The sequence below is a fragment of the Falco rusticolus genome, chromosome 1 (genome assembly GCF_015220075.1).
Source record: "Falco rusticolus isolate bFalRus1 chromosome 1, bFalRus1.pri, whole genome shotgun sequence".
NCBI classification, from domain to species: Eukaryota; Metazoa; Chordata; class Aves; order Falconiformes; family Falconidae; genus Falco; species Falco rusticolus.
Window position 1 is genome coordinate 100,923,866 of NC_051187.1, and position 21,458 is coordinate 100,945,323.

Below are 21,458 nucleotides of genomic sequence, written 5' to 3' on the forward strand. Positions count from 1 at the left end.
TTGTGTAGCCCAAAATGATTCACAGTTCAATAGAGAAGCTAAAATGAAAACAATCAGTGTGCAGAAAAAACAAAATTAAGAGGAACATTAGTGGCAAGATGTCCCAGAAAAACAATGAGAAATTTCAGTCCTTGCATATTCAGGGAGACAGCCTGTGCCGCTGCAGACAGACATGCGGCCTCAAAGAATGTGTCCAGCAGGAAACAGTACGCTGGCTTTAAAGGCATTTCTTCTAAATTACTCCCACTTTCTGCCAAACACTTTTTTTTTTTTTTCAACACCAAGTATACGGACTGAGTTTAAGGAAATGGGAGTGTTCACTAAAGGCCTTCACTGAAAATAAAGTGCAGGAGAAAAGAAGAGCACACTTTCACCTCTGGCCTTATGTAACGGAGATCCCAAGCTCCGCACATCCTGTCAGTTTCTCAGTTCACGTACGGAATCAGCGCACCCCTGAGGAATGGTACAGCTGATTTTGTCATGCTCTGGCAACTTTATTGACTGGGATAGGAGGATGGGATCAGAGCAGATCTGGTGCTGGCTCCCCAACAGCAAGTGAAAATGTTATTACCAACAGCCTGCACATGAAGATACTCAAGAGTAACTTCCAGCATCACATTTTACTTCTTCAGTGCCACAAAACAAGGACCTTTAGGTATTACGCTTCTGTCTAGGTAATGTGCAAACCAGAGTGTAAAATGAAATGCACTGTGCTTCTCTTGTTTCCCTGCAGGTGTACAATGAGCAGGTACAAGCTGTTCATCCCCAAATGGATTCACACAGAACTTTGCATACGCACTGAAGAAGAATCAAGGCAAAAGAACCCAAACAAGAGATACTCTGATGCTTGTGAGACCAGAATGCCATAAAAAGCAGGCAAACTGTTAACAAGAATCAGTATCCTCTTCAACCATTACAGGGCCAAATGGAACATGATTCTGGTAAGTTCCTTGTGTCTCACATCCTCCTCCACTGTAATACAACTAGTAAAAGTAGTGTCACTTCCAAACCTACAACAGCCCTTAAAGAGTTTTCTCTTTAATAACTTGGGTCAGAAATACAAAAATAGAAGAGCTGTTTGACCGGAACAATCTATTTGGACAGCAGTCCTTGAACCACACGTGCCACTCACTACAAAGTACGGTAAGCAAAGAGGCATGTTCACAGGCATGTGCTCCTATCCCCATCCACAAGGACAACCTATCGCCATCCACTTCCTTGCACTTTTGCCAAAATACAGTCAGCAGGAAAAAATGGCTAACAACAATGCTCTTCGATTTATAGTGTACCTTATTTCCTCCACTGAGGGCTTCAGAAGAGGCAAACCCAAAGTTAACAACTAGGAAAGCACGTTAAAAATGAGCGTAAGTCAAAAAGGACAATGAATACTGGCAGCAATGAAAGCAAAAACTTCAGGAAACAGCAGATATAATAGGAAGAGATTACAAAAAACAAATTGGTAGAGACAAAACCACATAATCCAGGTGTCAAGTCAAAGCAAATGCATTCATTCCCAACTCGATTACTCAGGCAATAATGATGAAAGACACTAAAGAACACGTTTCTCGAAAGCAAAATTTTTTACCTCTACAGCGAGATGGCAACTTGGAGAGAAAGAAGGAGAAAAAGAAGAAAAAAAAAAAAAAGGGGGGGGGGGGAAGGGGGAAACCCCAACACTAGCACACTAGCAGCCTGCTTTATTAACACCAATTTGTGTGGGATTGAAGCTACCAATGGATATCTCCCAATAGGTCTAATGGTGGTGTAGAAATAGCTCCCAATGATAAACTACAACCTTGTATTTATCAGAAAATGGGAAACTTCTCCAGTTGTAAGGTTTCACTAGATACAAGTGATGTGTGATACTTTGTGACAACAAAAGTGAGACCTATTCTTCCCTGTTCAGTTCACTCTGGATATGATGCAAGGCCACATAATGGTGAGAACACCTTCATCAGAAGTGTGAATGAGTGATCAACCCAACATGTCAAGAGGGATCACAAAATACAGTATCAAGTACGTCCAACCAGGTTCTTCATTCTCACAGTCATTTTTGCCCTTGTGGTTACTGGGTTTCTCTTCTTATTTCCTAGGACAGCATGCACATGACTATTGTTTACTTACTTCCAAACGTGATCCAATCCTTTCATATACGTCTACTAAAATAACTTAGTTAGCTGCTACTATGACAGTTAACCTTCCCTTCATACAAAAGACTTAATGCTGCTCCGCACGCACTCTTTAGACCAAACTACATTCTAGAAGCTTTAAGGTTAACTTTGACATGGCATAGCAAAACTAACTCAATTTACCAACAATGGCTGTAAGCTTTTCTTATCATTATTGTCATTATTTTTAATCAACAACCTAAACTTACTCCTTTTAAGGGCATGTAATATATGGCCCATCATGTTACTCCATAATATAGAATATCATCACCTTAAGCACACACACACTCTCCCAAATGCTGTCTTTTTACTCCTGTCATTTCTGCAGCAACAACACATCACTCATTGATTTTAGTCAATGCCTGGATAGCATATTAAGGAACTTAAATCTATAAATAGTATCTGTACCTCATACAATACAGTTGATTGCACCATCTAGTAGATCTAGTGACAACTTGCTCCTTCGGCAAGGACTAATGGATACGTATGGCAATTAAAGGTATCTTACATTTTTAGCCTCCTCGTTTTCTTTTTCTTTCAGGACTTCAGAAATATTTCTGCTGCTGCCCGCAACTTGGCATTTTTCAGCAATGAATTTCACCTGTCGAATCCATATACTCAGAAGTATTTAACCTTCACAGGAATTAATGGAGGAATGTGAGGAAGAAGGACTGAGCCACCATGATATTCAGTTTTTGCCAAGGTGAAAGATTCTAACACCTTGGGGTTTTTTTAAGCTGGTTTAATGCACACCAAGACAGTTGTTTACTTTACTAACCCTGGGGATAATTATTGTCGAAGACATGCAGAAAGGTTAAGCACACTGTGTCAGACCATTTCTCTTCTTTCCCTCTTAGTAATGTGTTTTCTTAATCTCTTGCCACCCTTCAAACACAACTTGTCCTTTGCCAAAACCAAGTTACCATGATTTTCCAGGTGTTTTATTGTTTATTCCGTGACCAATTAAAGGCATTTCTGTGTAAACACTCACTAATCTGCCTCTGCCTCTCCCTTAAAGTATTTCTAAAAAATGCAGTATTTACTATTCCTCCATGGAGGCAGGGTAGAAGTAGCTTTTAACAATGGATGCCATAAGCTCCATCACTTCATTACTAACTACTCTGGGACTCCAGGGAGTTACACAGACTGGACTTCGTGATACTGCTTGTTAACATTTGTCACTTTTTTCCAGCACAGTTTTCAATACCATTGCCTGTCTTCGCTCCCAGAAAAAACAACACATCTTTCCCACTGTATTCTGTAATGAAACATCAAGGAAAAATATCACCTGGCATCTGAAATTTATGAGTTTATATCATTACTCAAGGTGTACTCTTCTATAGACTTAATACTTTTTTTCTCCATATACTAATAAAACACATTGTTTTCATCTTTGCCTTTGGCTACCCTCTTTTAAGCTCTATCAGCCTTCCTCTGACATACCGAATACTACAATTAAAGCTTCCACTCACCAGCTTTACACATCCAAATTCAGATGATTCTCCCTATACTGAAAAAGACCTCAGATAACAAAATAAGGCAATTTTGCAGCCACTTCAAGCCAGAACACTGCAAGAGGTTTCAAGCAAGTCCAGGGTCTTCTCTAGCTGCTAGAGAAGTGTACTACTGACAATTCCCTGGATTCCAAAGTGAAAAAGCAGAATGTTTCCAAATATTCTCCAGGTTTCCGCAACTTCTCACTTTCAAGCACATTCCAAAGGCAGGATATTGCAGGTAACTGGAGTAGATTTCTCTTGGCAAAAAGGCCAGTTATGCTTCTGATACCTGCTGTAAAGACATGCTTAAGTACTCATTTCTATGTTGGATGTTACCACACAACTTCAATGTACTTGTAAAAACACTCAAAAGCCTTCTCATGGCATTTAATATGAAGACATATACCTAGGAAGCTCCTGAAATACTTGACTACATGGCATAAAATATGAGCTTGCTGCACTGTGATTATACACAGATGATCTATATTAAGCAATATTGCCATGACGATACTCCTGCTGTTTAAAAGGAAATATTTCATTATTAATACCAGTGGCATCAACCGTTAGCTTCCGGACCACTGGGAAAGACAGCCAGCACCACAAGTGGTCCATTCATATTGTGGTTTTTGGGACTTAAATCTGGATGTCAGGACTTTGGGCAGGGGGGAAGAAAAAAAAAGGGGGGGGGGGCAAGCAGGGGGAGTGGGGAGCTACTGCAGCTAGCTAGTCACTGACTAGTTCCCTCAGGCAAACATTTCCAATGCTGCTGTTTCAATCACAGCAGAAGAGGAGCAACATCAGAGAATTGCAAGTAGTATGTAAAATTTACATGACTTCTCATGAACAGTAGACAGTATGTAGTAATACATACACAGACATCTCAACGAGTAGCAATCTTGAATGGGAATAGATAGCTTTTTCCAGCACCGAAAGACGAGGTCCACAAACTGGCTTTCATCTAAGTTAGCCATAGTAAGACTACCTCACCGACTTTGGCATAGGACCTCTCCTAGTCATTATACATAGCTCATAGGATTATCTAGCACTTGCAAAGAAATACCATCAGGAACTAAGAGAAAGAAAAATGTTTGAAGATATTGCCATACAACAGAATTCAGGGCATGCAAACACTGGGCTGCAGAAAAGACAAGACTCTTGCTAGTGCCCCTGATTCTGATTCCACATCACAGTGGAAAGCTGACAAATTCAGGTGTGACTGGTAGGTAACAGCAATACAAAAGTTGGCAGGACAGAAGTGTGGACCTGTTTGCATGTGGAGCCAGGGGGAACAAATCAGGGTGTGCCAGGGCTATGCTGCACATAAAGTCGTCCAGAAATGAGCATGAAGCCAGGCCACCTGTCCACACCAACTCAACTCCCAATCTCTTCATAAACCCCAGCATCCTTTCAAAGCTAACCTATGGTATCTCAGTCATCTCATTTGGGCTTTCTCACACTGACGTGCAGATAAATCCACGTACAGTCCTTATCTTGTTCAGGTGTAGCAATCCTGTCACCAAGTAGGCTAAGCATTAAGAAGCTCCTCAGGTTTATGGCCTTCCAGACCTGGGAGCACCATTAGCTAAGCTACAGACAACAGCTGTTCAGCTTGTTTCCTGTAATCAAATATATTCCCCAAGGAAGTACTTGTACAGAATTTACAGCATCCCAGTAATTCCTTTACACTCCTCAGATACTGGCCAAGCACTGGAGTTGTGACCTAAGCAGAAGCAGAGATCAGCAAGCCTGTCAGCTTGCAGATCAAAGGCAGAAAGATACAAAGACATTAAGTTCAATTACCTCTCGTACACTGCTCTGCACTGAGAACTAGCAGCTAAAAACAAAAATACACACACACACACACACACATACTGTTTGTATTAAAAATTCTCTTACTTTCATCAGGTGATTATTTAACAGATGAATGCTATCTGTAAAAGCTACCTCTAAGGAAGATGCTTAGCAAAAAGCCTGAAGATGGATGCCTCTTGCTCCATTACATACAAGGCTCCTATTAATAAACCACTCTCACCAAATACCAGAAAGAAAAAAATTAATATAGAGGCCTCCTCTCCTAAGTACTGCTAGAAGTTTCAGGCTAACAAGTACTTCCTCAGGTTTTGAAAAGCTACACAAGCAAAAGTAAAGCATGTGACAAGCACTTTTAGAAACTGTACTATTTTAAAACCAGGATTAAGCAGACGTAGCAATAAAGGCGACAAAAAGCAAGCATTTATAGCCAAGTGCCACACCACAGAGAAGCAGGCAAAGACCTCTAGCGAAGAGTCAGATCAGTCCAGACTCCAGTAAAAAATTAGTGAGCAAGCGCATGAAAAAAATCAACACAGCTTCTGTGAGAGGAATCCTGCCTCACCAGCCTCACCGACAAGCATATGCGTAAAGATGATCTGATCGACACTATCTACTTGAATTTTTGAAACCTCACCAGTGAAAGCTTCTGAGGAAACAAACTAGCAGCAGAGTGTGATGAAAGGCTCTTTCTAGGATAAATGTTGCAGAAACTGGTCATTTACTTCTACCTCTATTTTCTATCTTTTAAACAAAGGGACAATAGTAGACTGCTCACTGGAAGTGGGCTTTTAAAACTAGGGAAAAGGGAAAGGGCAATTAGGAGAGAAAGCTTGATGATCAGAAATTATTCAGCAGCACTGGGATGAGCCCAACACCCTAACAACAAGCTATAGAATGACCTCATGAAACTTTGTGACTGGACAATAAAAGACTAAAGGACAATCAATGCAGAAAAATATAAACAGATGTCTATAGCCAAAAAAAATTAATTAAAAAATCCTACCATTACAGCAGAAATAGTAAGTTTAAACTGACTGTTATCATTCAGGAGCGAAATCTCTACATTATGATACAGAGTCTGGGCTGTTGCAACTACTTCCAAGTCAGTCCTGTTTGTTTTCATACAAGTTTCAAGTTGTTATTTCAAAGCCAACCTAAAACAAAGAACTCTCTGGCTGCTGTGTACTTATCCTTAAGAGTTGAAAAAAATGTGCAATTCTGCTATATACAAATTTATTATCCTGATGTAACATAGACATTCATGCCTCACTGCTTTCCATTTACCAAACTGAACTGTAATTTTAAAAAAATTACAATTTTAGCCTGCAAATACCGTAACTAAAAAAATGTTACGAACACAGAAGATATAAGCTAAATGAGCTTTAGAATTTGTCTTGCTAGAAGAGAAGCACAGCATTAATACTACAGACAGCTTCCTGTCTTTAGGAAAAAAAGGTAACAGGGAACATTGCTTTTCTATAGCAATCTTTTGTGACAAGATTCAAAGAAAACTTTGAAGTGTTTGGAAATGACAGATTTGTTCCCTAAACCCCAAAGGCTTAAAACCCTCAATTACCTCCTGTCCTCATTGAAAAGAATACCTTGAGATCCCAGGCTTTTAATGCAACACCCAAGGGAAACTGTCTTTATAACACAGTCCCTGTCTGGATTCAAAGAGAAGAACCACCATAGTGACAACTGAAAGCAACATGACTAGCCAAATTCAGTTGGGGCACGTAAATACGTGAGGAGGAAGAATCCAGCTGTAAGAACCATCCTGCTGCTGAGCCCTCTCCCTCAACCTGGGAGGAAGGCAGCGGCCATTACCACTGTTAGGCATGAGATGGTAGGCCTGCTAGCACTCAAACAGCAGCAAATGCCCTGCAAGGGCATTACAGAGAATCTCTGTACAGCACAATTTAAAAAGCAGGAGGAATCTAGCCACTGAAGCACTGGAGGAAAAATCTCCTCATGTTGTTCCATGTGGAAAACCACACAAAACTAAAGATCAACAGTGCTCCTAAATCATCTTTTTAGGACAGCTACCGGCTGTCTACTACAGTTCAATGGTTTCACACCCATACCCTAGCTGCTCTTTACCTGTTTGTTTTTATCCCAAACAGCTGTAACAGCAAGTTTTGGGTTTCTTTTTAAAATTGTTTGTTACAGTACCCCTGTTCTTTTACTGAGCTTAAAGGTAAGAATCCACATGCTGGTGCCAAACCTGATGCTTGCCTAAGAGAAACTTGCAGACAGCTAAATCCTGGATACGCACGTAATTATTATAACGTTCCTTTTAGAAGCTAACATACTGAATTCTGTGATATTCAGGTACTTCAGCTGGAGTGTAGCAAACGATACTATGGGAAAACAGGGTGTAATCGTGGAGCATGGTGTGTCTCAAGTTCCTACAGAGACTAGTACAAACTGTCTCCATTTTGAAGTTACTGTATAATTTGGTACACACATCTCCCACAGACGAGTTACTGCAAGCTGACAGTTCACACTGTTCCCACCAACTTTGCAATCCTCTACAGGAGCATAAGCCAGAGAAAAAATTGGCCTTGTTAAGTGCACCACTTAACACACATACATACAGTTTAAAGAAACACACCAGAATGTCTCAGAGCAGAACTAGATCCTAGATTAACTACACAAACATGTTACTTAACAACATTCCCAAAAGCATGCATAGCTGCATTACAAGATGCTTTCTATGTCTAGAAGACACATGAAAACATGATTCAATTCCTCTTCCAGCAGGCAGCACTAACCAACACGCTGAGTTCTCTGGTGAGGAAGCACCATCCAAACCCAGTGCTACATCTGTTCAGCACAAAACAAGTGACGCTGGCTACTATAATTTTACAAGGAAGTGCCCCAAGTGGATACCAGCTCCCGAACGTGAACGTACCATCAAGATTTACACACCAAAACCTCTCAACATGAAACACTGAGGTCCCCACAGATTTGCATTCCACAGAAAGTTGGGGTTTGTGTAGCCAAAGCAGCTAGACATTGAAACATTTAAGCAAGTAGCCTCGGCAGATCTTTAGCTTCTATACGTGTATTTGTGAAAGCCACTTCCTCACTGCAACAGAGCTCCCGACAAGACCTTTTTCAAGACTTGACACTCATCGCGTTGGAGGTGGCCAGGCAGAAAATTCTGCCTAGTGCTTAGTGTGGGCCTGCAGCTCTCACTTTGGTGCAGAGAAGAATTTCAGCTCAGAACTACTGTTTTGCAAAAGATCACAATCCCTCACATACTTCAGAGCAGGAAGGCTGCTTTGTTTTTCATTTAACATTGAACACCCGAATTTCAGCACTTTGAAGATGTGTGTTCATATTAGTGGGAAGAAACTGGAAGAAGGTGCAGACTTTTAGCGTCCCTGCCTTAGGCAAATTTATACCAAAAGGTAATAGATACCAAATTCTTTTTAAACGATTTCTCTTCTCTAGGTATTTAGCTAATCTTAGCTGGAGATTGCACTTTTATAATACCTATCTTGTCCAAAAGAAAACTGAACCAGCAAATCATGAACTGCAGGAATTCACAGGCAAATCTATTTCCCAGACTTGGGTTACATTTGCTTGAAGATTACTAGCAAAACAACAAACCATCCCTCTAGAAAGGAAACTTTTCAGCACCTACTTAAACACATTTCATTTATTTATTCCAAATATTTTCCTCAAATCATCCCCAATTTATAAAGAAAAAAGAGAAGTAAAAAGATAAGGACCAATTTATTCTTAAGGAAAGAACATTGATTACTGCAACATATTTCCAGGTGAAAAAATATTTCTGCTAGTGTAACAAATTAACTGCCTAGAGTAGAAAGCTACCCAAACACACCTGGACCTCTTCAAAAAAACATTTAATATCATATTAAGAACATTAAGGATGAAAAACTTGGAATTATCAAAAACTGCTCAGGTTTGTGCACTACTTGGGGGACAACCTTCATGCACAGTGAACTGAATGGTCCCCAGAGATAGATACATACCACTCAAATTTTCTATTAGGCATTTGTTCGGCTGCTTAGCTTTTTCAGAAGCCTATGTCATAGCTTGTGTAGTCAAGGCTGGAAATCCTTACTTATTCTTTCCACATCATATTTTGATTTGCTGGAAAGCACATACATGGACTTATTTCTGTGAAACATCAGTCAGAAATCATGTGACCTATCAACTCATTCCTCATTGTACCACTTAAAAATAAATTCAGGGGCAAAAAAACCCCCCATCACAACAGAAAAAAACCAAACCACAAAATAAAGAGCTTACTGCAGTACCATCTTAAAATTCTGCCCAATGACAGGACAGAAAGATAGAGAAATCTGGTTCTTCCAGTTTTCCCAGTTCTGGAGTATACCATTTAAAACAGACATGTTGTGCTTGCCTGCAGCCATGGAGGCTTCTCTCCTTCCTTCAGCCTTGCCGCCTGGCTTCTAAAGGACCAAAGGCAACCCAAAAATTTCAGTACTCACACACCCAGTATTAGTATGTACACCTTAAAGTTATATCTTCAGCCAAACATACCTATGTGGATGTTTTTGCTTCCCTGCCAAGTTTAGGAAATTTCATTTACATTTCTCAAGACGCTCAACCATACATCATACAAAACTAGGAGAAGTCCGCTGAGGGAAACAAAAGTTCATCATTTTCTTGCCATTTTCAATGCCTCCTAGGCCCACCCTCAAGAAACAAGTTATTGCTTTATCTGCTCCAAGAGGCTTATGCTGAAGACACCACTTGGCACACCGATTTCCTATGGTGTTAGGCATGTAAGAGGAAGCAGAAAAAAAACAGTCACTAAACAGATTTGTGCAGTCTCAGATTGTCTTCTACATCTTTTTCATTTGAGCACGTAGCATCGCAAGTTTGGGGAAAGCCCAGAAAGAACAACTGGAGTTAAGTTCCACTTATGTCTGTGGAATCCCCAAGAAGCTTACAGACGCCTGCCCTATACCACTCAACTTGGGGCTAATTAAATCAAAATAAGGACAGTCAATAAAGTGTCAGCAATTATTTCTTTCCTTACCAGAACACATAAGAAAAGAAAAAAGTGGCATAATGGTTACATGATAATTTACACATGTAGAGTTGCTATTTGCACAGAAACAAAGATCGGAGTAGGTGAAAGAGGTTTTATTTTCCTAGAGACTGGGTTGCTAAGAGCATGGAAAAAAAGCTAACAAAGACACAGACGTAGGCAGCAAGATATAACAGCAAATGCAGAAAAGTTTTCAGTATCAGAAGGGAAAGAGTCCAAGGTCATCAGCACCTATCGCTGACGCTTCCAACTAGTACAATTCTAAAACTTAACCAACTAATCCATCTCCTAGCATTTTCTGCAAAGTAACGCTTTATGGGTAAAAAGTAATTCTCAAGCCCACTCCTTTCTATGGCTGGATCTCAAGAGTTTCAAATCATGACAGAAGCAAAAAGAACTACTGACCTCTAGATCATCAGCAAACGACTGTCAAAGAGTCAGTCTTCCAGCAAGAGTAGGAGTTGCATTTGTCTCCTTCCCTCCTCACTAGTCTGAGAAAGTGTGACTTCTCACTGAATTGTGGAGGAAAACATGCCGCTATTTTAATAGTAGAACAAACAATAAAAATTCAAAGAGAGGGGAAAAAAACTTGGTCTCAATCCTGTTATTAAGTTTAGGGTCAAGAATGGGTCATCCTCCCTTTCCCGCTAAGGTACTGGTTTAAAAGACTGCAAGGGAAGATGTGGAGAAGGAGAGAAACACAGACAGAACAAGAAGATGTCCAAAAAAACTATTTTGCTGGGCCAGAAGGGCCACCATAAAACATTCTTAAGGCTGTTGCAGTTTGCTCTGTTTACCCAATCTTGAATTACCAAGACACACGCAAGCTTCAAAAAATTCAGCTTAGAGAAGCCTTCCAACATTGATATCAATCTAAATGTTATCTATACATTATGGGCTTATAAAAAGGGGGAAGAAAAGAAGAGCTTTAAGATATTCCTGCTGTGGATGTTCTTGCACATTCTCCAATTCTTACTCATTCCGGTGGAGCCAAAAAGCAGACTGTCAGCCACATGACTCAAGCTGTTTGGCCTCCAGTCCCAGCAAGTGCTAAGAGCACAGAGGCACGTTGATATGAAATATAATTAACCATATTTTTTCCATAACATCACAGAAAAAAACCCTCTATCGGAGCTTAGTAATAGCTCTGGGGGAGATTTGGCAGAGGACAAAACAGGAGCGCTCTACCGCATTTGCATGGACTTGGTTCTTCAAAGTCGGTTCCTTCTTCTCGGAGGAAGTTAGCAGGTTCATTCACTGGAGACTGGGTGCCCCCCTGCCTTCTGCACCTCACAGCATTTCACCCTAGGAATGAGTAGGTTTGCTCCATATTTTTAATGCTACCATAAAGCCACAAGTGTTTAAAACAGCTATCCCTTGATCTAACCTCAGCTGTAAAACACCGGCCCACCCAGCAGACTGAGAGAATCACACACTCCCCACATCCTTCCGCTGAAGTAGTCTGATACACTGGCTGGTACGGACTGTACCTTTCCCCCTTCCCTCCTCTGTGAAGGTATAGGCCATGCCAAAGCTGAAATTAATTTATCAGATAAAATGGGAAAGGCAGGTACTGAAATCATGCCACTTCCCTCCAAGATCCTTAAGTGTATTAAGAGAAGGTTGATTCTCCTTCAAGAATAAACAGATTCATCCCTTCCTGCATCCTCCCTCTCAAGAAGTATCCATGAAATACTCAACCACAACTCAATTCATAGAAAGAAAGTACCCTCAAAGAAATTTCAACCTGTAGGTTATTGCATAGCCGTTGAGAATCACAGCAGAGTCCATGAGGCCTGCACTGGGTACACAGCCATTCTAGCAAAAGAATCAGAGAGAAGATTTGAAGGAAGAATCAAACTGCATATTCAGATCCTAGACAATGAATGAAGGCTTGCTTTCGGCAGATTTCTTGTTTTCTTCCTGTACACAAGAAAAGCCTTTAGATCACATGTACACATACGTGAAAACCCCTAACCAATAATTTAATTTTAAAGATGTTGCACTTAACATTATAAATATGTATCTGCTTTGGGATCTGGCATTTCCTGTATCTCCAATCACTGATATACATTAGAAGAATTAGGTTACCATTAAGTGCAGTCATGAAGTTCCATTCTTTCTATTATATTTCAGTGGGATCACTTGCAATACCAAAATCAACAACACTTAAAAAAAAACAAAACAACAAAAAAACCCAACATTGCCTCCATCATTTTTAATGTCCCATTTTAATGGCTTGTTAAGAAAGACAGGACAGCCAAAGACCTAATATTGACCCATGTACCAAAATACCTGTTTTCCATAATGTTTGTAAAAGGAATACGTTTTATTTAGACCTGATTTCTTTCCCAAGAGAAACATTTGTATGCATGAAAACACAGAAGTGTTTAAGCTCACACTTCCCGAGTAAAGGATCAGAGGAGGAGTAGCACAAGAGCATCAGGTGCCAAAGAGAGAAGTGAACTTTAAAACTGTGTTTGGTAGGACACTCATAGCTATAACATTTGAAAGCCAACTGCTCTGCAACTATCCAAAGCCTAGAGTTTGCAGAAATGAAATGAGCTCCCCCTTCTGCTTCATTTTTAACTTTCTCTGACAGACAGGGGCAGTCTGTAAGGTGCCTCCCAAATCACTTTGTACAAAAGAAAAGAGAACGTTGTAACATCTGTCCAATGGCTTAACACATGCTCCCAGGACAGCTGGCACCAGGGTTTCACTCCCTTCTGTCTGATGAAACTTAAATCCAGGTTTTCTACCACCCAGGAGCAAAGCCCAGCTTTGCCATTTGGTGTTCCACTCCCACTCGCACTTGTACGGAAGAAATATTTCTGGGTTCCTGTCCCTGCTCCAAAGGCCAGTGCTGGTGTATTAATCCACAGAAAAGCAGCCCCAGGAGTAATGCTAAAACCCAGGACACCCTCACCTTCTCAGGCACGCCTCCTGGCAGATGGGCTAATTAGTCACCCTCATACTTCTAGGGGGAAAAAAAAATTAAAAAAGTTACACATGAAATGGACCCATTTCAGAGCACAAGGATCCCACACTCCATTCCAGAGCAGCCCGTAGCTGGACATTATTCCTGGGACACTGCAATATCCCTGCATAGAGGTTGCTACACAGCATTTCTAACACTTGCCCGAGTGATGCAGCCCTGATACTCTAAATGGAAGTAGCAGCCTTACCTCCAGAGGAAAGTTTTAACATGGAAGGTTCCAGTTCTTTTGCTTGGGTTCCCCACCCACCCCACCCCCCTTTACCATTGCCGACTCATACCACTAAGCACACAGACGAGAGCGCAAGGGCTGTGAATCTTAAGTAGAGGGAGGCCTCTCCTGGTTACACCAGGTAAGGCACCAAAAACCCGAAGCAGAGAAAGTACGAGATCCCTGTCCTAAAGCTGCTCCCCATTTCAGCCGCTGCTCCCCCAACTGCAGGCTTCAGCAATTCCCTACGCGGAGCACAGGGAACAGAGACAACTCACAGCTACAGAAACCATGCCAGTGACCAGGGCAGTACCAAAGGCACCTCCTCAACCCGGACATAAGCAGAGGAGGAGTTGAAATGGAAGTGATTTACAGTTTTATTGGTGTTGCTTAGTACTCAATCTTGTGGGTAGCAAATACTCAGGTGCCACTCAGAAGTGACTTCAGATCCATGTCAGAGTAGCATAGTTCCTTGGCAAGCAGAGGCCACGGTAATCTGGCAGTAGAACATGAGTATAGGTGCCATATAGACATCAGGAAGTCCACACAGCCTGGCTCCAGGCTCTGAAATACAAAAGCAGTTACAACCTGCTTAAAGCATCATAAGGCAACACTGTATTTCCAGTTGAAACAACTGACCCTAAGTTGTTTCCTGTCAACCAGTTTTATTTATTCTGTGCACACTCAGCTGAAAAAACACAGCTCTTCAAGCATCAATGCTACAGAAGTTACAGGATGTTTTTGAGGAACATGAGATTTTTCCAACACAACCCTGGGTTCAAGCCCCTTCATTCCATATCCCAAACAAACTCACGTACATCCTTGTAGCAAAGAACAGATGGCGTGTTGTGCTTCTATTTGCCTCTCAAAGTCTGTGGTTCACTGTTTTCTATTAACCCATTTCTTTGTTCTTATCAAAAAAAGCCCAAAGCTCTCTGATGGTACCCCTTTTCTGTGGGAAAGCAGCAAGTATTTTAAAGGAACTAGTCTTATTTCTATTTACTTTCCCCTACCAATTATCACTCAACTTCAGATGTGATGCTAAAACCAGTGAAGTTTAAGACTGCTTCACAAAGAGTCCAAAGGAGGAAATAAATGCACTGTCTCCAGCACACCAAAATCCGTTTTCTGCAACATGTAGTCAACTTACTTTTACCATTTGTAAAGAAAGTCCCGTCAATCCTACCAAGTACATCCCTTAACTGATAATGCTATTTAACTAAGCAAGAGGCATTCAGAAAGCAGAAATAAAGATTCAGAGGAAAACCACACTACCATTCTAGATATTCAAGAGAAAATACTGGCCCTTCTGATCAGAAGCAGCTTTGCAATATGGTGTAATACATAGCTACTCTGAAGCTAATTTTTTTCAAATTAGTCAAGATGAGCCTTCCTACACATGAAGAAGATTAATTAGTTCTCGAGCAAACCCTGACCACTATACTTAGGAAGTACAAAACTAGAGAAGCATTCTGAGAATGACCACCTTTCTTTGTGCTCACCTTTACTACCACTCTAAATCATCTATTGAATTCTGCCGTGCTTATTTATTGTTACTCCACAGGACCTATACTTGGAAGTATTTTGTTGTGGCTAGGAGAACTCTTCTCAGTTACTAATCTTTGTGTAAGGCTTTGCATTTCCAACAAATTACAGCCTTCTGCGAAGCCATGGCAGTAAGAGGTTGCTAACTAATACAGTAAATTGTGTAAATTAAGTGTTTATGACCTTTGACAGACAAGCTCTAAAAATACAATTGCATTACGGAAGCCTACAGCAAACAAAGCAGCTATGCATAACACCCAGTGGAACACTATAGAGCTGAAACGCAACAGAGACAATATATATTACGGCTGTTGGCTTACTTTATTACTTTTTAGCAACTGGAGCTTGAAGCTGTTGTTGAGCAATACCAAGGGTATACACAATTCCTTAGGGCTCAGTGTGTTTCTATCAGTAAGGCACACAGGAAGCACACTAGCTGCGGGAACTCTCTTGCTATGAATATCAGCCACTTGCGGATATTTCCAAAACCATTAACACAAGGGGTTTTTTCCCCAAAGAGAACACAAAAAAGTAATTTACCAGCTAACTCCTCACAGCATGAAAGACTCACATTGTTTTTCCTCGATGGGGAAAATTATTGTGGATGCTATTTTCCTGTCAACTCTTTTGTATAGGACAGCAGTATCATGGCTGTAGGTGGGGGATGGAGAGGGGCATCAAAGCAGAAATCCTGAAGGCACCTTCCTACGGAGCTTTCTGTCATAGGCAAAAATAATCTGAGCAGCCAGAATTAACAGTGACAGTTTCTGAGACCTGTGCAGCCAAGTCCAACTTGAGGAAATTTTTTTCTGTTCAGAGAAAACCACAGATCAATTTTTGCAAGCAGGCAATTCAGAAGCCCTGTCACGGCTTAACCCTAGCTGGCAACCATGTACCACACAGCTGCTTACCCGCTTCCCTCACAATGGGACAGGGGAGAGGATCCAAAGAGTAAAAGTGAGAAAACTTGTGGGTTGAGATAAAGAAAGTTTAACAGGTAAAACAAAAGCCACACACGCAAGCAAAGCAAAACAAGGAGTTAATTCGCTACTTCCCATCGGCAGGCAGGTGCTCAGCCATTTATAGGAAAGCAGGGCTCCATCAAATGGTTGCTTGGAAAGACAAATGCCACAATGCCAAATGTCGCCCCCACTTTCCTCCTCCTTCCCCCAGTTTATATACTCAGCATGACATCATATGGTCTGGAATATCCCTTTGGCTAGTTTGAGTCAACTGTCCCGGCTGTGTCCCCTTCTAATTTCTTGTGCCCCTCCAGCCCTCTCACTGGCAAGGCCTGAGAAACTGAAAAGTCCTTGACTTAGTATAAACATTACCTAGTAACAGCTAAAAACAGCAGTATCCTATCAGCATTATTCTCACATCAGAACCAAAACACAGCACTGCATCAGCTACACTCTATCCCAAGGACAAGCATCTCCTGACACAGACATCTGGATAATCTGCTCAACCAAAAAAGCCACTTAACCCTGTGAGTCAGCCCTGACATTTCACCTACACACTAATGGGAAACAACACAAAGAACAACCAAACCAAAAATGACAGAATAACCACTCAAGCAATGAAGGACACAACTGTGCTGAGAACTCTGATTTTAGTTCATTTGTACTCATCTTCTCAGATGGAATCACTATAAGAGTAATTAGTAATTACCAGTGGTTTAGAAATATACTTTACATTAACATTACAAGACCAAATCGTCAGTCATTTGAGTTCAGTTCTTACTCTCTTGATGTCATCAGCACTGTCACCATCAGCTTCATCTGGCTGCACAGCACATGTGGGCACGAGCCACAACAGTGTCTAAAGTCTAAACATGTAAAAAAAAAAATCCTTTTTGGCTTTATTCAAATTATTAAGCCTTTGGTTTTGCAAAATTAATTTCTCCATACAGTGACACGAACAGTTAATTCTTTAAATGAAAAAAAAGTCACCTTATGCCAGGAATAAAGTTTGATAGAGGACTGTACATGAAGTATGGCAATAGTTTAACTACACAGCACACATGTTCTCAGCCTGCAAATGCTACGAAAGGCACTTGATATGTGCTGTTAAATTATTAAATGATAATTTCATCATAGCACAAAGAGAGAAAAGCACCACTGGAGAATAAAGCTGCTCAGTGGCTCTACTATTCAGGAATCATGTTGACAAAGTATTGTAATAGTGTTATTTAGCTTGTTACAAAAAGCAGTATAATTGTAACAAGGCACCGAAACAAAATTTTTCACTATTTACAGGAGTGATTCATTTATTTTTCGCAAGAGGCAAAGAAAAGAAGAAACCAGAAAAATAAACCACTAAATGTTTTAAGATTTACGGACTGGTTAAACAGAGTGGGGAAGGTGCCAAAATAAAAAGGTAGGGGGAACTAGACACAGGATACAACAAAGCTTTATCGCAAAGCACTGAATTCTCAGTGCAACATGAGTTTTCATGGAAAGTGCACGCTGTAGCTATACATACTGTAACAAGCACGAGATGTGAATCCAAGACAAAACCAAAGCCTAAAAAACCCATGAAAATTGCACATGGACTGCTTGAACTGCCTTTGTCAGAGACTTCTGGAGAGTAAATCAGCTCTTGCCTCAAAGGCTTTTGGAAATGGAAGTAAAATAGCCCACACAAAAGAGCAGACACCTTTTAACAATAGCCAAAGAGATCCTCATCCATTCCAAGCCATTTAAATTACTTCCTAAGTGCTAGTTCCCATAGACTTTTGCATGATATGCTTCAGCAACCCCAGGTAAACAGAGCACTCCCACAGCAATCCCAGTCTCCCCTGACCCCGGGGAAACACTTGCAAGGAACCAAGACAAGCGTACCCACAGGAAAGGAACTGCAGACTATGTTACTCAGTAACACTCGGTCCTTGAAGCCTAGCAACTGATCAGCTAAGGAAGGGTATTTTCCCTTCTCAAACGCCATCCCTTTTCCATCAGTACGGTCCCCATCTTGTTAACAATCAGCCCCAGAAGTTGGGAGTGTTAAAAAACAGACATTACTGGGCTACAACTTTGTAAGGATGATCCAGATATTAAAAGTGCGTGATTTTGTAACCAAGTAGCAGTTCTCAGGTGCCTCAAACCTATCTACCACCTAAGAAACATTGTCGCTCCATTTCTCTTACACTGGTGTTCGAGCCCGGGGGAAAGGTGACATGAGAGAACAGCGCGCACAGGCGGGCGGGCACACCCCAAGCCACCAGGCAGCCCGAGAGCCAGGACGCGGCTTTCGGGGACGGGTGGCTGGCGTTACAGCCTGCCGGGCTCTGCAGGGGCTACCCGGTCGTGGTGCTGACCCGGTCCCCGCTCCCGGCAGCCGCAGGGCCGGTGCCCAGCGAGGTGCGCCCGAAGGCGCAGGGGCCCGCGGGCAGGCAGGCACTTACTTCTGGGGGGGCCGCCGCCCGACCCGCGAACTCCTCCCGCCGCAGCACGTCCCCGGAGCCGCGGAAGCTCCGCTCCGGCAGCTGCCGCCCCGCTCGCCTGGCTCCGCGGGAGGGGAAGGGCGGACGGGGCGCCCGGTTAGCGCCGGCACACCGGGGACGCGCCCCGGCCCGCCGCCACTCCCGCCGCGGGCCGAGGGCGCCACCTGGCGGCGCGGCGGGCGCTGCCGTTCGCCCGCAGCCCGCCCGGACGCCCCTCCGCCCCCCGCCCCATCGCGGGGGCCTGGCCCCGACGGCCCACCGCCAGCGCAGGTGCTCCCGCTTAGGGGGACCCTCCGAGGCTCAGCGACCGGAGAGGGGAACTAAGGAAGGGGGAAGCGGTCTGCCTGACAGCCGGCTCCTGGAAATCTGCTGCGCTGGGCCACCGGCAGCTGCTCCTCAAGCAGGGCTGCGCCCAAAGATGTCATTCACGAGTACGGCCGTGATGAGGGCGCTCCCAAGTGCCAGTGCCCCTTGCCAGAGGGGCCAGGGTACCCACGGTGGTTAACACTACCCGGCCGGCATCGCCGCCACGTGCCAGGCTGCAGCGAGCACATCACCACAGCTGAAGCCTTGCGGTTTCTCACCCACCTGCATCTGCCTGTGCCACACCTAGGCCCCAGGAGCAGACGTGCACCCCTCTTTTTTACACCTCCAGCTGGAAACCGATTCCTGAGTGTACACTAACATCCCTGCAAGAGAGCAACGCTGACTAGTTGAGCGCTGGGGCAGGTGGCAGCGAAGGTGGGGGTGAGGTATTCCCTCCAGCCAGAGCCAGGGTACCTGATAAGCCCTGACAGGCAAAGCACCCCAGGACAAGCGCCCCATGCCACTTCTACCCTGACCAGCTCTTCCCAGGCTGCAGGCAGGCTGCCAGACTCAGTCCCAGTCTCTTAAAACTAAAGAGGGATCGGTAGCTGCTTTCTAAGAGCAAACCTGTAAGCAGTATCACCTGCCTTCTAAATGCAAGACAGAAAACTTTTTGTGACTTTCTCCAAAGAGTTTTCCACTGAGCAATGTGCACTATCATTTTTAGAAGTCAAAATCTCAGCAGTCAGCACCCATCAAATATCACCGTGATGAGAGTTGTTCAACCAAACACACCCCTTAGAATGATTCAACCTAAACACAGTGCTTTGTAAGTACTGGACAAGATCTTCTTCCCACGTCTGGTGAAGAACTGGGCTTGAAGCTGTCTTTGCACATAGAAGCCAGCCCCACCGCCTGTATGTCATCCTACACCTCTAGAGAGACAAAGGTGTTTGTTGCCTCATCTTTGTTAATCAGCGTGAGTATCAATAGCGAACACTACAGAGCAAGCAGCTTTCACAGGAAAGGCTTTCTGGTGCAGAGCTGCACTTGGAAGCTTGCTTGTGAGCAGAGCCCTGTTTCGGCCAGCCCCGCGGCACAGCCACTGCCGGCATGCCCCTGCTCCACAGCCACCCCGCTGCTGACGGACCTCAGCCCGCTTTGGGGGATCGATCCGCACGCAGCCCCTGTGCCACCTCCCTCCGGTGAGCAGTTAGCACGGGGAGGAGCAGGGCGGCCTGTTCCCCGAGGATGTGGGGCTTGTTAATGAGATCTTTGCTGACGGACACCACAACTTCACAGGCTCGCAACGGGCCCGACTCCCCTCACAGGCCACGTACTGTCCCGCCACCGCAGCCACGCAGACCTCTCCCACCGCGGCCTGTACCCCCAGGGCACAAGCCCGGGGCTCACGGAGGGGCCCTCCCTACCGCGGGCACACCGGGGCCGGGCGGCCCGCCCCGCCTGCGCCCACCGGGGGAGGGCCGGGGCCGGGCGGGGCGACCCGGGGCGGCGTCCCGCCTCCCACTGACCTCCGGGTACTGCAGGTCCCGCGCCGTCACCGGCGGCTGCCGGTACTCCTCGTAGGTGCGGGCCGGCCGCGGCGGGGAGCCCCGGGCCGCCGCCACCCGCCCGCCCGCGTCTGCGGCATTGCCGAGAGCCGGCGGCGCGATCGGCGGCGCGGATGCTGCGGCGGCACGTGCCACCCCGCCGCGCCCAATCAGCGGCCGCGCGCGCGGGGCCCCGGGGCGCGGGAGGGCGCGCGGCGGCTTTGCAAGTCGCGGGGGGACGGGACGGGACCGGACCCCAGGAACAGTCCTCGGTCAGGGCGGTGTGCGGCAGCCGTGCGCCCCTGGGGGCGGGAGGGGGGCTGCGGGGCTCCTCGCGTTTGTGGGTTCTTGGTTGCTTTGGGGTTGTTTGGGGGTGGGGGTGCGGCGGCTGGCCCGCAGCCATGCTGCAGCACTGCATGGGGCCCAAGGGCTGGGGGGCGGGGGCACTGCACTTGAAAAAGCATATTCCCCTGGGAAAACCCACTTACCCTGCGCCCCTGTTTCCCCCCTGCCCCATTAGTGCAAGCACCTGCAGCCTGCACGGGAAACCGCCACAGGCCCAGCACGCTGTGCCTCAAATGCTGATATTTCAGGCTGGCTGCCTAATTTTTGGTGACCGTTCCAGTGCAGGTTTTTTTTTTTTTGGCCATCCCATTTAGGAGGGGTGGAAACGGAGCCGTAAAGGGGCTCTGTGGGAAGACAGCAAGGCATATCTGCAGCCGATGCCCAGCAGCTCCTGCGCCCATGTTGGTAGGCTCCGCTGAAGGGCCCTGAGCTGTGACACGCTGCAGTCCGGGAGCACAGGGCCTAAGCAAATACTTCTGAGGTTTTGGAAAATTATGTATGTCTACAGGCATGTCTGTAGAGGTTAAAAACA

At 44.4% G+C, this 21,458-nt stretch overlaps 1 protein-coding gene across 1 annotated transcript in view; it reads right to left on the bottom strand.

Annotated features, from left to right (window-relative positions):
* Nucleotides 1-19,247, bottom strand: part of CFAP299 (cilia and flagella associated protein 299) — a 223,832-nt gene extending 204,585 nt beyond the window's left edge. Inside the window, 2 exon segments of the mRNA XM_037398473.1 lie at nt 18,669-18,783; nt 19,237-19,247. Coding sequence (XP_037254370.1) covers nt 18,669-18,783; nt 19,237-19,247 — 126 coding nt within the window.
* Nucleotides 19,248-21,458: the final 2,211 nt, after the last annotated feature.